The 19709-nt window shown below is 35.1% G+C and overlaps 1 protein-coding gene across 3 annotated transcripts in view; it reads left to right on the plus strand.

The window, feature by feature from the left end:
• The window catches only part of TAPT1 (transmembrane anterior posterior transformation 1), a 33752-nt gene that overhangs the window by 4613 nt on the left and 9430 nt on the right, over nucleotides 1-19709 (plus strand). Inside the window, exons 2-10 of one of the 3 annotated variants that reach the window (XM_065735751.1) lie at nucleotides 2309-2427; nucleotides 6388-6454; nucleotides 7146-7173; nucleotides 12316-12478; nucleotides 16084-16219; nucleotides 17037-17134; nucleotides 17288-17357; nucleotides 18471-18551; nucleotides 18931-19040. In XM_065735751.1, the coding sequence (XP_065591823.1) occupies nucleotides 2309-2427; nucleotides 6388-6454; nucleotides 7146-7173; nucleotides 12316-12478; nucleotides 16084-16219; nucleotides 17037-17134; nucleotides 17288-17357; nucleotides 18471-18551; nucleotides 18931-19040 (872 nt within the window). The remainder of the gene's footprint in view (nucleotides 1-2308; nucleotides 2428-6387; nucleotides 6455-7145; nucleotides 7174-12315; nucleotides 12479-16083; nucleotides 16220-17036; nucleotides 17135-17287; nucleotides 17358-18470; nucleotides 18552-18930; nucleotides 19041-19709) is intronic. The other 2 variants (XM_065735749.1, XM_065735750.1) reach the window with 2 other exon arrangements.

The following is a 19709-nucleotide window of genomic DNA, read 5'->3' on the forward strand; positions in this document are numbered from 1 at the left end:
TTTGGATTAATTCAAATACAAAGATGTCACTGATCCTTCAGAAATAATCAATCAAAATAAAAATATTTTTACTGTAAAATGCAATTTTTTCATTAAAATACATCGCAATTGTTTTAGATAATTTTTCAGTCCAAAAATATGGCGATGGTCAAGTTTGTCTAAGGTTTTTGACTTTCACAGCCTTCTGTTTTGCTTCTGACCACTCTTTTTACCTCACCTTCCTTTCCCTACTATCCAACTGCTGTGGTCGTTCCTACGGATGCCTTCCTGCCACTTCCTTTCTGTATGCCTAAATGTAATTCTGACCCTGCAGCAGGCTGGTTTCAGTGCTGTTGTAGAAAGGAGTTTTGTTCCCACCCATTTTGAAACCTAGGAGAGGATGTTAGATTTGAGAGACAGCTGGAATATGCTCAGGGGGATGAGGTATAAGATGACATTAGTAATATATAAAGTCATCTAGGCTATGTCATAACTGTATTTTACATTGTTAACTGTAGTGCTTAAGAATAAATGCTGTAAATTTCTCAAAACATCTGGATACAAGGTTGTATGGTAAACCTATTTAACGCTAAGCTATGTTGCAGTAGGAGTCTGGCTTCATGACTTCCCACCTCGCTTCCCCGTCTTACACACACTGTTTATTTTGCATGAACTTTGGTGCTTATTGAACCATTCTGAGATTTATTAGCTTGTAATTTGACAATGAATGCTTCATGTTTCATGCTAATATAGCATGTGCTGAACTGCTCAGCCTATGTTCTCACAATCCAGAATCTACGGGAGGGTAGCTGAGTAGCTACGAGTAGAAAGTTCACAGAGCAGTGGAGGAAGAGGTGAGCTCCTATTGTCTGCATAGCCCTTGAGTATCATTAAATTTATCATGGTCCACGATGAGACCTGGTTTTACAGAATTAAATCCATCTCCATCATGATTATGGAGTCCATTACGTGCAGTCTCCAAGCCACAGAAATTATTCTGAATGATCATCGCCATATGTTTCCAATGAAACTTTTTAACATATAGGAACAAGCAAGGGCCAACAGTCTTGTATATATAAGGTTGATATTCTAAGTGGTGAAATTGATGGGTTTTTGCACGGTAAATTAGATTTTAGTGTCTGTTTTGAATATCAATGAAAGAATATGAAACTGAGCAATAAGCATATAGATTTAAAAAGTGATGGATGTCTTTACAGAGAGGGATTATGAAATAAATTTGTTCTTTGCTTGGGCTTAGTCCAAGCTAGCTCACATTCTGGCTATAACAAATTGAATAGTACTGGAAAAATTGAAAAAGTATGCTGGCAAGCACCTGAAAAGTAAACTAAAGAGTGTGCAGACTTGCTATTGTAGGAGTCACTCAAGTGATTTAAAAGGCTGCTTAATTGAAAGGAAGCATGTGAGACAGTAGGAAGGGAATGGAAGAATTATCTGTATGACTTGTATTGGTTACTACCTAACAGTATAATTGCAGAGTTCGAATGTAAATTATAATAAGATAGACTGAGAATAAACTGGAATATAACTTATCCTCTGGTGTTAAATAAATACTTGATATTCTTTAACATACTTATATATGTAAAGGGAAAACAGAGGGTGCTCAGGGTCCCATTTAGGTAAAACTTAGATTCAGAAAGGGTGTGGGTGGGGGGGGGGGGGGGGGGAAGAGAGAGAGGAAGGAGCATCTGGGGGGAGACAGGTATTTTAATTACAGAATTTAGGTCTAGTTTAATTATCATAGAGTAGGTTGGCGCATGCCCATAATTAAATGGCTTTTATAAATTGGGAAAGCATTTGAACTGAGGGCAAGTATGTAAATTTACCTCTTAATATTTTCTCTACCCCTTAATGTGAGAGAAGGATGTCTATTTTCCAAAAGAGAGGTACCACAGCTGTAAATAGGTGTGCAGTAGAAAACTGATGAGGTAAAATCTATACTTTTTAGGGGGGAAGGGGGGGTGGGAAAGTACATATTAAAATACATGCATATGGCAAATGGTTTTAAACATGAATACAGCTCTAGAGGTTTGGGTTTGTTTTTGTTTTTTTTTGCCCTAAGGTTAAAACATTAACTTCTGTAACCTTTGAAGTCACTATTGAAAAATGAGCAAGTGCAGTTAGTGAACTGTGGTTATATGCTCCTTGTGGAGCAGAATTTGTGATGAAAAGCCTTCCAAGTACATGTGGTGTTGTGCTTATTTGGTTAATTGAAGTAATATGTAAGTGTATTTTTCATACACAATGTAATTCTGTATAAACTTTTTCTAAGTCTTTATATACTAACATCTGTTCTGTTTTTATAATTTAGTTGATGTTTTTTGGAATCTTTTTGTGCCTGGATGCTTTTCTGTATATATTCACCCTGCTTCCTTTGAGAGTTTTTCTGGCAATGTTCCGGTTCATCACTTTGCCTTGTTACGGATTACGGTAAGTTGGTTCAAGAGACAAATGTTAATACACATCAATAATGTTTCTGTTTATCTGTGTGGTTAATTTTTTGGCCTTTCAGTGCTATTTAAACTACTACTGATTTCCTCCACTGTGGAGTAGTTTTGTTCTAATCTAGTCAAACTAAAGGTGCAGATGGGGTTCTTCTGAGCTTTGCCACCTCACTAGCTCTCCTTGTTTCCTTCTGACAGCAGTTTGGTAACAATGTCTCTTAACGCAAAATCAGGTTAGTAAAGAACATACCCCCTACAGTTTTGCTCTTCTAACATCCATTTAAATAGTATTTTAGCAGTTGTTTGGCTTTGAGTTAATGGCTTGACCCTTCAGTTTGACAGGCTTTGATACTGAAGCACATGTTTTATTTTTACAAGAGTTTTCCTTCTTTCCATGCTAACCTTTTATGAAGGTGTCCATGTATAAAATGGCTTTCTTTTATTCCTTAGAAATCTTGGAGAGCAAGTGGGATGGAACTGGCTAGATAGAATAGTGTTAAACCTTGGGAGTTTTGACCTCTTGTTTATTTTGCTTAAATCAATGCTAAGGAAGTTGCTAATTCATAAATTTGTTTTCCCTTCTTGGAACAGGAATTAAAAAAAAATGGGACAGGATTAATTTCCTTGAAAAAAGTTGGTACTTTGAAGTATGCTTTATGGCAAAAGTGTTACAAGTGTAACCTAGAAGTATGGGAGTCTTTTTATTGATGTTGTAATCCTTCTGGACTATGTAAGGATGTCAGAGTTTACATTCTGTATTTCCCCATGCTTTAAGTTGATTTGTGGCTGCCAGTTCTCTTTTGAATCAGATCATTGCATTTTCATTATTGATAGTCTGTTACGTTTTAAGTGCCTTTGGTTGCACAGTTTAGAATGCATCTTCTGATTAGAAAGAAATCATGTTTCGTTGCATAAAAATAAATACTGTTTTAAGGTACTGGTTTGAGTTGAAATGTTTGTACTTGGGTACTGCTTAAAACAGACTCTAGGTGGCAGTCTCTGATATTGTTGTGCTGTTAATTTTGAACTGAATCTCAACATTTTTAAAATGTCAAGATTTTCTTGGCTATGTAAAGAACAACATGGCAGCTGTTTGGTTTCAAATCAAATGATGTTCCTGTTTGTATATTACTGTATGAATGCTATTGCCAAAGTACTAGAATTCTGGTTAATGTAATCTATTTTAGTGTACTATTTGTTTTTTTCTTACTACTTTTTTTTAATAATTTAAGAGTACTCGTTTATAAATTTAGTTTTACTTTCGACAAATGAATTTTCTTCTTTTCTGAAATGGAAATTAAAAATTTGAAAGACTACTTGCTGGCTTGGGCTGTAAGTCAGTTTCGGATGATCGTATGCAATGATCAGAAGACCACATGTACACCTGCAATATTAAAACTTGGTCTTCTTGCCTGACTATGTTCTCAGTGTGAAAAGCAGAGTAGAATACAGTTTGATCCATTCATCTTGAATGTGTTAACATTAAAATGGTATCAGGTAAGATTCAGTGAGACTGAGACCTTCTTAAATGAAGAAGGTTTGATTAATAGTAGGAATTCCTAAAGCGTTTTCTTTTCTGTCTGTTTTTTCAAGTGTTTACAGAGTTTCTTTATTAGAATCTCTTTACCTACTGAGGCTTTGTCTAATTCACGAATATATTAGGAATGTTTTTTTTATTGAATAGTTCACACTTGATTTATAGTATGTAATGGAATTCTCAGATAGAATGATTCACTTCCAAATACTCATGAGTATGCGCTTTGTTTTTTGTTTGTTTTTCTTTCTAGTCATTTTGATTTGGTTTTGTTAATGTTAAAAGTAAGATTTTTATCTTTTTTTGTGTTTCTAGTTCAGGAATTTTTTTGTGTGTAAATCAAATTCAATACATAAAATGCATCTATAATTACAAAAGGTACTTGAAGCAGGTGGCTAGTTATCTTTTAACATGCTCATCCCTACAAACATGTGTGATTAGTTGTTTTTGAACCTGCCACATCATATTCCATTCTGTGTAGCAAATAAAAGTGCTCCTCCCTTCATCTTGACTTATTTCTCAACATCTTAGTGAAGTGACTGAGCAGTGAGTGTTCTGTCAGCTTTCCTATTTTCAACACTTGTATTTCCTCATAACAGTATAGATCAAGACTATTTTACCCTTCACTTCTTCAAAACAGTGAAAATGTTCTAGCTAAGATGTGTTAATTATTGTCTATAGGTATGCATGCAGAACTTAAACATAGGGGGAGTGCTCTATAGCTTCCTATGCATTTTAATGTTCCATCTAAGAGTGCTAAGAGAACAGTAAATCTTGAAGTTTTTCCTTTTTCTGCCTAGAACCTGCAAGTTTGTTCTGTTTGACTGCTAAATCATCCCTTGGTCATATGAATAGTTCTAGTTTTGCGTATTTTCAAAGCCATACTAGTGCTACTTAAAGACTCAAAATCTGAAAACCTGAATGAGAAGAATCCAAGATTAACTATAAGCTGCTGGTTAAATCATTGTGGTCCAGCTGGCAGTGGCTGAATCATCAGGCTGTGGTGGTTTTGGCAGGTGAAACTTCATTACTCGTAAATGTTGCAAACCAAGGTGTTTGCCGCGTTTAGCCAAGGTTAACCCAGAGTGACGTGGGGAAGCATACACATACTCAAACACCTTGGTTTGCAACACATAAGCTCCCTAAATGGCAGGGTGCTCTTTAAAAGAAAATTAACATCTAACAAAAATAAACTACAAGAGCATTATTTTTAAATTACAAAAAAAAAACAGAAATACTCTCCAGTATTTCCTTACGAGTAGTGGAAAGTTTCTCAAACTGTGCTTTTTGAATCTTGAAAGCTAATTTCACATGATTGAAATACTTCCTGACAACTTAAAAGCACATGCTTTGTTGGAACAATCAGTCTAAGTGGGAAGTGGACCTGGTGGTGTTCTTTTCAGGTTTACAGTACTCATTAGGCTTCTAAAACTAACTGTACCTGTGGTTGAAAGGTGTGGTTTATTTTTACAATTCAGACTTCTTTTTATTTTGATACCTCACATCTAGATATTCTTGGCACATTGATATCTTTGCTCATTTTGAAATACCTTAATAGAACTTACTCTTTTTCCTTTAAATACATCGCATGCCAGAAAAACCTTTTGTGGTTAGATGGAAAAGCTCTTGAGTGTTATTTGAAAAATACTGTGTTAGGAAGGCCAAGTGTAGTAAAACTGATAAAACTCCCTATAAGTTACCATAAAGGTGTTTTTACATCTTACCCGTAAAATAAGTAAAGACTTTTGCTAAGAAATGTGGGATTTACTGCAAATTCTAGTTTTCTCAAGAAAATACAGAAGCTGCATATGATTCTTCTTACACGGAGAATGATTGGGAAGATCTTTGTCTTCCATATTGAAATGGAGTTGTAGATCACAAATACATGTTCTGTTCTCTTTTACTGTGCTCCCTGCTCCCAGAAAGAAGTAAATTTAGGTTCTGTCAGTGATCATGTCATTAATTATACTACGTATACCTCCTAATTTCCCACTGTCCTCCTGTGAAACCATAGATGTACACTTTTCAGTAGGAAATAAATGAAAGCAGCATTACTTCAAGAAAGAAATTGCAGGAAGAAAACACCTCAGGAAAGCAAAAAGCACACTGGCACTCTCATTACAGACATAGTTCATAGAGAAATGTAAACTCTGTTGCACTTAGTCCCAAGCCTAATGTTTTTTGCTAAGGGCTAGTTTTAGCCTGTAAATACCTAGAAATCCTGCTTAAGCTCATAGTGAAGTAATGCATCTCTCCACCAATACTTGTGATTTTTCTACCAACCAAAAAGGGCAGGTGCAGTCAGTATTTTCTGTAGTAGTCTCCCAAATCAAATACTCCTTTCTCCTTTCCATATCAGTGCATAGTGTAGCAACATTACAACCTTCTCTTTCTTTCTTTCTTGTAAATCAGACCGAAGGGAAGAGCACTTTCACTTCCTTTATAGGATGGAATGTGGTGTCACAGGGATTCCTCCTTGGTGAGTAAATCCTGATTTTCTTTTTCCTTCCATGCTGTTGGCCAAATTCACACATCAGCACGTAATCAGTAAAAGTACTGGTTACAAATGAATAGGATAATTAGGTTAACTAACATACTTAAAAGGAGATGCCAAGAGTTGTTATTCAATACTCAGTAAGTGAAATTGATTTGGTGCTGTTTGTGGTAGGTATATTTTTGTGTATGGCTTCACTTCCGTGTGGAAATTGGCTGCAGATAGGTCTAAAACTCTGTTGATACAGAGTACCTGTGTTCCAGTTCAACCGAATTCAAAATAAGCTGTTATGGAGAAAACATAGCCCCTGCAGTACTTCATTTATAGTGCATTACGCTTTTTATGTTTATTGTAAGTAACAGTTCAGTTATGTTTATAGCTATATTTTACACGAATTTCAAGCAGTTTGTAGGGTTGATTTGGGTTTTATTTTTTGTTTTTTATAGCACTTCAGAAATTTTTGAGGGGGTTCTGAAAGTTTCTTTCCAGCTATCGTATTAGTTTTAGACTTCAAAATTAATTGCCTGTGGACTAAAATACAGTGCTTTGTTTTATACTCGTATGCTGACTTCACCTACAGTTTATTTCATTTTTAATAACAGAATCAAAGCTTAACGAAAGCTAATTCTAGTTGTCACTTATTTGAAACTTTTTTGTTTGTTTGTTTTGTTTTGAGGCAGCTCTCGTCGGGGCCTAGCAGAAAGGTTGGTTTTGTTTCATTCTTAGCATGGTTTTGTGCTGTGTTGTGTGCATGTAGAGGTTTCCTATTGCTTGAGAAACAAAATACCGTTTAGTCTTCGCCAACTTAGCTCTCTGTGTATTCAGATCTTCAGTTGGAACATATACAGACATAGGGCTGATTAAAAAAAATCTCAACAATCTTAGGACAGTGAAATCCTGCATATTGTGAACTGCATCTTTTTTTTAAGTTTCAAACTAAGTATTAAAATGGATCAAAGTAGTTGTTTTTTGTTTGTTTTGTTTTTTTCTGGAGTCAAGCTTAATTCCAAACCTAAGCATAGCTGTAGGAAAATATTTACTGTAGTTCTCTTTGCTCCTTTTGAAAATTTTCTAGGGTGTAGCTATATATGTGCAAGTATGTCCTTCAGACAGACTTGCTTGGGTGTTCTTTCCCCTGGCATCTTTACTCCTTCATGTAAATCAGTTCAATTCTTGTTAATGCTTCATAGAAGGTTAATAACTTAGGATATCACAGTTCATTGTTAAACAGTGCATTGATGAGTTAAGTCTTTGATAATGATTAAATGTGTAAAACAGAATTTTGCATTTTCCTACAAATATCTGGGATGTAAAAATATGTTTATACATTTTATGTCTCTCCTGCTTACTTAGATCACCTCTTTCATAACTGAAGTATTTTATTAACTAATACAGACCTCAGTGGTTGTCGAAGTTTGAAAATGGTATTTGAATAAAAGATAAATGTAGAAAAGATTTGCCCTAGAATACTCACTTAAGCTTATAACCTCAGTGCTAAAATACTTTTTCAGTGTATTATTAGCCAAACAAATCTATTTACATGACAGGCTTTTTAAGCTGTGTGAAGTAGAATAATGTCTCTAGGAATAAATGTTATTATGACATTATAAATACGTGCAGGTGATTACTTTGATTTTAGTAAGATTTTAATAATCAATCTAAAGCATTATCGCAGCTGTAGCATAGTCACATTTACATTCCTGTATCTATGACATCAGTATTGGGAGTTGTCTACAATGAAGGTGTAGTTTAGAGCATCCCAGTTTATTTCAGCAATGTTATAGTAAAGGAACCAATTAAAAACATGTCCAACAGAATGACTATCTTCACTCTGTAAAACTGAACAGTAAAATCTTACTGATGGTTTAAAAAAAATGTGTATCTAATAGTTGACTAGTAAATCATGTGTACTCACGCTGGTGAAGAATTGGGGGGCACCAATGGACATGAAATGCAAAACTAAATAAGTCATATGATATAGTGGTATATGACTCTGCAGTGTTACATTTGAAATCAGGTCTGCAGAGTGCTTATGCATCGTGTGCTGAAGTAATCACATAGACAAGTGTATTTGTCTACAGATTACTGTGTAGACATATGGATGAGATCGTAGTAAGAAAGTGCATTTTGCATTGTCAGTTGTTGAAAAGCATGCCATGGACAACTGTAACAAGGTTTTCAGTCAGTTTTGATTTGTGTTTTCTATATAGTAAGAGAAACTTCCATTTTTCCTGGGATGTGCTTTTATGTTCCAAGTGGTTTAACCACTTTAAATGGAATTAGCAAGGCTTTTTATGGCTCTTGCTTCCAAACCTACCAGGGGTTGGGTGCTCAGTCACTTAAGCGAACTTGTGTGAGAGTACTTTACTTGTAATGCATTAAAATTCATAATGAGTAAACTGCAGTTTATTTTAATAGCATTGTATTTAAATCTAAATAACTGTGTAGGTATAGAAACAAGAAGAGGTTTCTAGGGTTGGTACCAATGCACTGAAAGCCTGGAGCTACTTCACTTATTTAATAACCTGAAGGAAAGTACTGTGAAATCAGGCATTGATCAGTTGAAACAGGCACAACCACAACATTAACCACTGCATATGGGTAACTTCTCTTCATAGCATCAGAATGATTTTTTTATGAGTGATTGAACCTAATTATTTCCAGCCAGTAGATGGAGACAACTAGTGTAATGCATCGGATTGGCAGACCTTGAAAACAGCAGTCAAGTTTGCTAGTTCTTTAATTTTCACTGGTCTAAGCAAATTGCTTATGTCAAAGCAGTTTTCCACACCACGCTTTCTTCACTGGTTTTTATGTATATTGTGAAATAGGCTTGGCCCTTTTTGCTGTAACAGACCTGTTTTCTGAGTTATTGGTGTTTGATGCCAGCCACTGCACTGCGTATGCTTTATCCTGGTTTCACTTCTAGCTGTTTCAGACACAATGTGAGCAGCGCTGGGCTGAAACAGAAGCCTGCCATGTGGAAGAGGGAGGCATAACAGGAACACTTCCTTACATTAAAGTTAGTAGCAGGCGTGTATGTCCCCAAAAGTGTGCATTTGTACAGTTCTATTATAAGGAAACCTAAGTGTTGTTTCAGCTGAGATGTTTTAGGTCCTTTACTGGATGTGATAGTAACAGCAGCAGATATGCTGAGGAATTTGAACGTGTTGTTAGGTACTTGCTGTGGAATGGTGAAGTGCCTGCATGTGTTTTTCTGTGTAGTCTTAATCTGTGGGGAGAACATGTATCTGCAGGTTTCTCTTGTGAATGAGCACTTGGATTTTCAGATTGAATTCATGCAGGTAGAAGGATCACATGTTTAAACAGTTCAGTGTATTCAGTTTTACTAGTAAAGCAGTGCAGGATTTTATGTAGCAGATAATGGAAAGAATGGATTAGCTTTACTCTTCTGTAAAGGGACTTTGATTTATGAAGAAGTTTAAATTAAAATGTGATTCCTTCTCAGTCTGTTCTGTGTTGCTAAACATGAGCCTGAGAGGTTTAGCTTAATGAAACTGTGAAATTGTGAAAAGAATATCTTGAAGAGTATGAGCTGCAGCAAAAAAAAAAAAAAAATTAGAAGTAATAATGGAATAATAGTAGGATATAAATGAGTGAGAGGACAGAAATCGAGGCGCTTTTGAAGGACAGTCCTAATGCACTAAATCCCTGTATTTACTGGCTTGTAAGTGTGAAAGTTTAAATATGTTTACTTCTGTAATTAGTCAAATTGTAAAACAGGTCTCACATGACATTATTTCTGGAATCCAGTAAGAGGAGCTACATCTTAGACAAACAGACTCTCATGATATTATCTTTGAAGAGCTGTGTTGACTGGAGCAGGGACTGTGTTTATTTAATTCACTTCTGGGATACTGATTTCTGTAGAAAGATTCTGTTGTTTGCTGTTCAGTAACCAGAGTGATTGAATATAAAATGGGATTTGTTGTCATGCTGTTCTTTGTTTGTTGTTCTCCTTTTTTCATTCTTCAGAAAAAACACCCATAACAAATTTTCATGTGAAATCTTTCCATCAGTATTCTATTACCGTCACACACAACTGTAAAAATGCAAATGCTGGAAAAAAGTTAAGCAGTTAAGCTGTTCAGTGTTGTGTAGAGTTGCATACTCCCACAGTGTTGTGTAGTTCTTACCTACTTGTTATCTACTTTGACCTGAGAATTTGAAAGTATCAGAACTGTACTGTGTGTACCTTGTTCATTTCTGGATGTTTGTGACTTACCGTTTGTATTGCTTAGTGTTCAAGATGGCTCTAAAAGTGTTTTCCAGTATTGGTGCTGAGTGTGAGTGGAGTTAAGGTGTTACTTAGAGACGCTGAGTAGAAGAAACGTACAGCATTTTCTGCATTTATTTTTCTCAGTATGCAATGATTGAGCTAAGATTTTTTATGATAGGTATGAAATCACATTAACCTGTGTGTGTTAATGCATGTATTAAACCATGTAAAGGTTAGGAATGATTTGCAACAAGTACAGATGGAACCAATCTGAACTTGATCGTATACTAAAACTGTAACATTTATTTCTCACTGAATACTGACTACATCATTTTGTAATTGCAGGCTTTGTATTATTTCTGTATGCGCCAAAAAGGTGTCAAATCTATTATACTTAATCCATTTACTTTATTTCCCTGTCTTTGTAGGAAATAATTATTCCTAATAATTATTCCTATTCTGTATTATGTTCAGAGCACGCATGAAAATCCTTTTGTAAATGTCATTAGCCAGACCGGAAATTCTACTGCTGTAGAAGTCCCTTTGTAGATTTGTACAATAGTCATGGTTAATCTCTCTCAATTAGAAACATGTTAGCTGTAGGCTCTAGGTTGCTTGCCCAGACAATATAAATGAGTCTTTTCAGTGCATAATGAAGGAACATTGGAACAGATTTTAAATGCTAGGACTTTCTTATACTATTCACTTTCTGGACAGTAGTTTTCTGTAGTCAGCCTGTGCAGTAGTCTCTTGTACTGGCTGGGTTAGAAATGCTGTGAATCTCTTCTGTCATCAAGCTGATTAAATTGTAATTCTGCAGATATTTTTGTTAGTTTCTCTGAATATCTGCTTTGAAAAAGTTGTCACAGAGTTACTGCTGGCTCTGCTTCTGCTGGGCGTGAAGTACAAGCTGTATAATAACTTTGAACACAACATGGAGTATGCTTTTAACTAAAACTTCAGAACTGCTCATGGGGTATTACTGAAATGTTTTTTAGGCACTTGCTTATTTACAGCAAGTGAGAAACTAAGATACGTTGAAGACTGAAAAGTAAGATTCTGTGAAAATGCTTTTTGAATGCACTCTCTTCTAGAAAAGCTTAATTCCTGCAAGTCACAGCAGTCAAGCATAGTTTTGATGCTTTTGTGCAGCTTTTTTGTTTTTTGTTTTTAGAATAGTGATGATACATATTCAGGAGTACTATATACAGTGTATTTTCAAAACGTCTTCATCTTTTAAGTTCAAGGTGTATGCAGTAATGGCTGCACTTTCGTAAGGTATTATTCTCTAGAGTTAATTTTTGGAATGATACCGCTTTCAAAAATGTAATTAAACTATTGATTACATGATTGATGTGTCTTCCCCATGATAGTAGCTCTCTGTATCTGCATCAGTTTCTCATGAAATTGCTTTGACAGTTGGAATGCATATGTAATTGTTCAGATCTTTTTTGAGAACAACATTATATTTGTTTATCAATGTATTCAAACTGATAACATGTTTAGAAAAAATAATCCTTGCTAAATAGATTCATACTGACTTGATATCATTTGTATGTTGTGGGTATATGACCCTTAATGAAACTTCTTGCCCTTTGTATTTCAGCGATAGACGTTTGCTGCAGCCTGCTCAGGTGTGTGACATTCTCAAAGGAGTGATATTGGTCATCTGCTACTTCATGATGCACTATGTTGACTACTCTATGATGTATCATCTTATAAGGGGGCAGTCTGTCATAAAGCTCTACATCATCTATAACATGCTTGAGGTAAGAATTTGAGCATCAGAAGCATCAAGCATGTTTTCAGAACGTTTAAAAAATACTGTTGTGTTAAGATATTTATGTGGAGTTTGGCACATTTCATTCTTACAAATGCATAAACACTTACTATATTAAACCTAGATGTAGTGAAACAGAATAGTTGATGAAAAATGAATTTTCTGGATACTGTTTCATATTATCTAGATTCTGGAGCTTATCAGTCTGTTTAGTTAATGGAAAATTGAGAACTCTGTGTGATGGAAGGTCAGAAAGGCAAAATGCACAATGAATGACTTTTTTGAGCTTGTTGATAGAAATATAGGCTTATCTCAGTCCTGACTGACAGGCAAAGCCTGAGTACATTTTAGTAAGTTGAATGAATCTGGAGAAATAAAAGAAAACAAAATTCTCGTTTGGGATGATAAAAGAAGCATGAAGGGAAACCCTGAGGGGGGGGGAAAAAATCTGTTATTAGTGTTGAGCATGAGGTTTTAATTGCACTTTGGTGATCAATGATTCACTAAGTAGATAAAGTCTTTATAAGCTTAAATCTTATCTCTGATCTTCAAATGTAGGACATGCTAGTGATACAACATCTTAAAAGGATTGTTGTGACTTTGTACATGAGGTGCTTTACAAGGGGTCTGGGGTCTCTGAATAGCATATTAATCTTTTTTTTTAATGTTGGTTGTACCTTGGCTTAAATGGCACTCTGCAAAATCTGTATATTTTATCTTAAAACATTCATTCTCATTTCATAAAATATAGAAAATACTGTATGAAGAACAAATTGCTAAGTCAACTAACCATAATACAAGCCACTGAAGGTGGCTTATTCATAGCGTTGTTTCTTCCTTTGATTTTAGGTTTGATGAAAATCATGTAAAAATCAGTAACTCAGTGACAGTTTAGTGTCTGGATTGTAGTTGTGTTGGGAATATCCATATATAAATAGTTCTCTAACCTGTGAAAGATTATCATTTAATAGTCTTTGTGAAGCCTTTGAGTCACTTCACTGAACACAGCGAAAGTACAACACCAAGTGCTTACCACATAATGTGAACAGAGACTGCAGTGTTTCCTGTGAGTTGGAAACTGTGTGTTGTGCCTTTTTGAATTAAGAGCTGAATTTCTTTGTCACGTTTGGCAGAGTCCAAAGCACGTCTCTAGAAGAAGTGTGGTGCCTGAGTTTCCTTTTCCTTTCCTGGGGGCAGAAAGGAGGAAATGTAATGCACTGCAACTATAATTATTAGAAAACTTAAACCAGACTTTGAAGTTGGAAATGGTGTTTAATTTCTCTGATGTGTCATGATATGCCCATGTCAGTATAGAGGGCATGTTTTTTGAGGAGCTTTTTTACTGCAGTATGTTGCAGCTATAGACTCAGCAAAATAAAGCCAGCATGAAATCCTACTGAAAAACTTCGTTGGTTGTCAGTTTTCAGCAGGTTGATTATTTAGTCTACTTACGAGTCTGTTGTACGAGAAACAATCTGGTTTTAGGAGCTGATAAATATGTGTTTACAATTAACTTAAAATATTTAAATAAAATGCACACATAGCAAACTTTACATCTTCATAAACTTTGAAAATTAGAACATCTTTTTAATTTAGTTAAATCGCTGAGCAGCGGAGATGTTTACAATGTCCTAATGTTTTCGGCTGTTAGTGTGTCCTGAGGTTATCCTCCTGGACATGAGGAGTGCCACATCTTCCAAGTATGTGCTGAATGCTCCAGGTAACCATCCTAAGGGGAGCGTTCAGCACAATTAAATGACACTTTTCTTTTGTAGATTCAGCCCCACCGGCTCCTGCTCCTTGTGAAGCCCCAGTGTGCCTTATGCTGGTGACAGCGCTCACCATGGAAATCTGCTGGAGCCTGGAGCCGGCATGTAGGGTTTAGGTAAGTCTCATTTGGAAAAGCAGACAACAATATTGTGTGATGGGTTTTAATATTTTCTATCTATAATGTAAGAAGCAAGACTTGTGTAAATAAAAAGGAAAGCCAAGTCACAATTGTGTCTGTTAAAACCCTCACAATATTGTGGACAAAATCTTAACGAAACTCTAAGCGTTCTGTAGTAGATAAAGTTACTCTGTGGGTCATCACAATGAGCAGGAACCAAATAAGGCGGACCATCTAGATTTACAAAATTGAAAAGCCGAAAACAGTGCCGCTGTAAATATCTCTCAGACTGATGTTTTAATTTGAACTTCAGATTTATGGTAATTCATCAGCTCAGGGTTCATGATGTTCTTATAGGTGACAATCAAAGAGTAGCATTCAATTTAATTAAAAAATGAAAGATTAAAATAAAGCTTACTTTGAAGCGTAAATTGTTATTATTTAGCCATCGTATTTCAGGAAATTTGAAGGAATGTTGGCTTGGTTGAGTTAAAGCGTGAGACTTCTATCCCTTCAGAGCTTTAGAATTCTAATAATTAACCAAGTCAAGAAATTGTATGAAATCTGATTACCTAAATTTTACCTAAGTGGATTTTTTTAGTTCACGGGGTATGACTAAACATTTGCAGGTTCAGTTCTGCACTACTGCTTGTTGTTTTAACATGTCCAAAATTATCATCTTCCAGAAAGGCAGTAGGAAGTATCAATTTTGTTTATTAAGTAGTGGTAATTAGTTTTTCATACTTGGTTAATGCTAAATTATAACATCTAATTTTGACATATATGTGACATGTAATACCCAATGTAATATTTAAAGTGATTTTTCTTTTTCCTTGTGCAGCTTAATTTAAAAATGATTGAACATCAGTGTATACACAAGAAAAAAAAGCATTTCCTTGTAATGGACTTCACTTCTATATGTTCCCTAATCAGGAAGTTTGAAAATCGATAGGATTCCTTGTGACCTTTCTTGCCATGATACTGAATTACAAGCTGAGTTTGCTGCCCCATGTTTTTCCTATCCTCGTAATGCTGTCTAGAATTTTTTGTGGAGTTTTTTATATGTATATGTGCTTTGGAATAATAGGTTTGGGTTTCTGAGGGTTGTTTTGTTTTCTTTTTCAGCTTTTTTTTTTGTTTTTTTAGCAGAATTCCCAATCCCTCTAAATCTCTTGGTGTTAGTTTCTAGTATTTTTATTTCTGCTTCATGCAGAGATCTGCATTGAGTGCATATCTTATTCCAAGATGGAAGAAATTATACAGCCAGACGTAATTTAAGTCTCATTTGTACTTGAGAGCTTATATTCCCTGTCGCGCATTTGGCATTCACTTTTCTTTGTTTTCCCCCTTTTTAAGTCCAAGGGGACAAGGAAAAAATGGGATGGTTTTGCAAAACATGCATACTTCCTTATCGGAGGGCAAAGTTTGAAAAATACTTGGGTATCTTTCAAGGATGCATCTAAGTTAATAGCATGTGATTTCATATCATGAACACTGTTGGAAAGGTAAATTTGAGAGAGATATGTTGCAGTGTATACAAAAGGACACATGTAACTGCAAGATCAAGTGAACTGATAATGTAAAAGTGGTGAAAACTCAAAAAATAAGTGAAAAGCTTTTTAGTTTGAGGTGTATTCACACTGACGTAACCAGGTGTTATAGAGAAACTTATTGCTGTAAGGCAGTAAAAAGTTCTTCTTGTTTAGGTGGCTGATCGTTTGTTTTCTTCATTTGGACAAGATATTTTGGATGCTCTTTATTGGACTGCTACAGAGCCTAAGGAAAGAAAAAGAGCCCATATAGGTGTGATTCCTCACTTCTTCATGGCAGTGCTGTATGTCTGTATCCTTTTTCTTCAGTAAAAGGTGACATTTTTTAAACTAAATTTTACAGGAACTACTTGGATTTATTTCTAGAACACATTTGAAAATTTAGTTGTATTCCTGTATAAGTATTTGTTTACTTTCAAAATAATATTGCCAGTGCTATATGTTTCAAATATAAATTAAAAAAGCTGTTAACTTGACATTTGGGGAAAAAAACAACTTTGTAATGATACTCCAGTGAAATAGTGGAAAGCTTGTTTAATACCTCATGATTAGTAAGATGAAAAGCAGTAGCTGCATACCTCATGGAAACTCTGATTTCTGTTTTGTGATTATTTTAGGTCACAGGGCCTCAAAGATGGTGGTTTTGTTGTTTAGTGAAATATTATGAACATGAAGCTAGAAAACATTTCTTTGAAATAAAGAGAGTAATTCACACACGTCAAGTAATGCTACAGTGAGCTGATGGAATTAGAGATGGTGATGAATTATTTCCTCTTCTCATTTCCTTTGATATCTTTAGGATAAGTCTGAGTCTTTGTGGGTTGTTTGTTTGCTTTTTCAGGTAATGTTGCTGTTACTCCTATATGATTGAATTATTTTTGGGGGAGAAAAAGAAAGCACAGAATTGCTACATGCTGTGAAGTAATGTGGATATGTTGCATAGGTTTAAGTACTGTCTTGCTGCAAAGCAGGCAGAAGTTGACAGAGATGGAAACTTTTTTGTATTTAACTTTGGAAGCAAAATAGGGAAATAATTTTTGATATTGCTCAGTGCTGTTGTGCAGAAAAGGTATTTCCTAATCTGCTTCCTTAACCCTGCCTATCTATAGTCCTACATGCTATTCTCATAATGGTTCAAGCAACAACCCTTAATGTGGCCTTCAACTCTCACAATAAATCACTGCTTACAATCATGATGTCCAATAATGTAAGTATGTAGCTTTACTGTATAGCTATCCTAAATTATTTCAGTAGCCTTCATTCCAGTGTACCATATTGTCTATTTTCATGTTGATAGTCTGATTTGCTTACACCAGTTTGTTACCAATAAAAACTAAATAACTGCTTTTAAAAATTGCAGTTCGTTGAAATAAAAGGAAGTGTTTTCAAGAAGTTTGAGAAGAACAATCTTTTTCAAATGTCAAATAGTGGTATGTATGGCTGTGCTAATCGGGAAAAATGTGAAATAAGAGGTTGATTTATTATTTAATATTAAAACAGCTTTATTTTGATAAATGTGAGCACTCTGACTTGAATTCTCAGTCTTTCATTTTATTGTTTGGCTCAGTGGGATTAAAATGGGATTCCACTTCTAAGAACACAATAGTGTTAATGAGGAAAAAACTATTTCCTCAAGTAGCTAGTTTTTACTTGAGGTACTTAACCAAGCTTAGTACACAGCCAATAGCTTGTTATGTGCAAATTTAAAATTTAAAGTTATGGTGTTGAAAATATCCAAGCTTCAAAATCCCTGAGGTCTTTTGCATTTTGAGAAAGTTAACTTGTAGTATACTATGTCAACAGTGGTCCCAGAATGTGTACTGTTTGAAAATATAACGATGTAAAGATGACATTAAGTTGTTGGCTTAAGAATGAAAATCTTACCAAAATTACATGTGCAAGGGAAAAAAAAAAAGTGAAGCAAGCTGTATGGTTCATTTTTAAAATTAGTCTACTGAAGGAGAAAAACTCCCTCCCTAGTCTGGGAAGTCATGTCATGAGACTCCATCTCAGGTCTCCCTGCTTTTCTGATAGCATTCTTACAGTTTTAATAACTGAGTTGATAGCATCCAGCCCTTTCAAGGTGGCAGTATAAAAGACAAAGAGGAAATCTAAATAAGGCTCTGCAGTTGACTTGAAGGCCTTTTTTCTAACGCTGAATTCAGTGTATAGCTTGGGTGGGTGTTTTGTCTCTGCTTTTGCTCCGGGAGATGCTGATTCTTTTGGGGTTAGATAAGGAAAGCATGGAGGTTATCAAAAAAGATAACTTATTTTAACTTGCCCATAAAAGTGGTAGCAAGTTACAAAAATCTAACGTCCCTTCTGATGCTGAGAAACTTAAGTCGATGCGGTGTTGGGGATGATCCAGAGATTCTGTCTGTGGTGAATTTTCCATTATCCCCCTCTCAAATTTGATCAAATAATTTGTGGACAAGATTGTCTAATCTAAAATGTAGTAAAGAATAAAATTATAGAATGAACATGTATCCATGTATGTAGATAAATGTTTCTTTGGAGTTGACATCTTATTTTTTTAAAACTAGATATAAAAGAGAGGTTCACCAATTATGTGCTGCTGCTAATTGTATGTCTAAGAAATATGGAACAGTTCTCATGGAATCCAGGTAAGTTAAGTAGTAGAAAAATAAAATGGAAAAACCAAATTCCTGTTCTGTTGGTAACATAATTAAATTCATAATTAAACATTGAATCAACATTGACTAAAATATAGGAACTACAAGTGCAAGTCATGATAAAGCTTCATAATGTCAGGGCTTTAGAAACTGATCCTAGTTGTGGCAGTAGTTGTGCAGCACTGATAAGTTTCTAGAATGGCACTGACATTCAAGGGAATTGGCACAGTGCAGGTTAAGTGGAGATGTAAATTACAGACGTTGCTTGTGTACTTGTTGATTTTTATCAGTTGATCAAAAGTCTTGTAATTGTTATTTTGTGTAATGGAGTCAAATTAAATGGTCTAACTTATTTCTTCCCGATCTTTAGATCATCTTTGGGTGTTATTCCCAGATGTTTGCATGGTGGTTGCTTCAGAAATAGCGGTGGATATTGTGAAACATGCCTTTATAACAAAATTCAATGACATCACAGCAGATGTAGGTATCCTGTTTCGAATGTTGAATGCTATGTTAAGTTTATTTTGCTGTTTCTTTTTAATATTAAAATCGATTCCAGTACAGAAAATGTAACAATTGTTATTTTCATACATAGGTATAATTTGGGACAGGTGGTAATATTTTGATATTAAAAAGTTATTCAGAAGTTTGTTGCGTGCAAGAGACACGTCTGCTTCTACAGTAGTAGTTCCAGATCCATGAATTTTTTGAAAGTATTGTGTAACAGTTCTCATAATAACCACAGTTCACATAACTGGCAGGTGATTTTTGTGAAGTGATCACCAGTTGAATTGAAAGAAGATTACTTATAACCATTTATCAATAACATTTATTACAGTGTGTTTAAATTTAGGCCTTAGGGGGAAAAAAAAAAAACAGATCTTGTGAGGCTGCTGAATTTCTGGTCTTGCATGGGTGTTAAAGATGGGATCTGAGATCAGAAGCTTTTTTCCACTGTCCCTGCAGAATAAAGATTTATTATGTAGTCCTCTCTTTGGGAAGCAGATGTGATTAGTTTTTGTGTAGTGTGGTTTGATACATGGGTCGTTTGTCCTGAGCGTTGTGTGAATTCAAATGTACTTGATAAATTAGTGAAGGGATGAGTTAGCATTTCTTCACTGTTACAACCACTTTTTAGGAAATGAGGTC

This window comes from Cyrtonyx montezumae, unplaced genomic scaffold, assembly GCF_038088225.1.
Source record: "Cyrtonyx montezumae isolate F1298 unplaced genomic scaffold, pur_monq_1.0 scaffold_2, whole genome shotgun sequence".
NCBI lineage: Eukaryota > Metazoa > Chordata > Aves > Galliformes > Odontophoridae > Cyrtonyx > Cyrtonyx montezumae.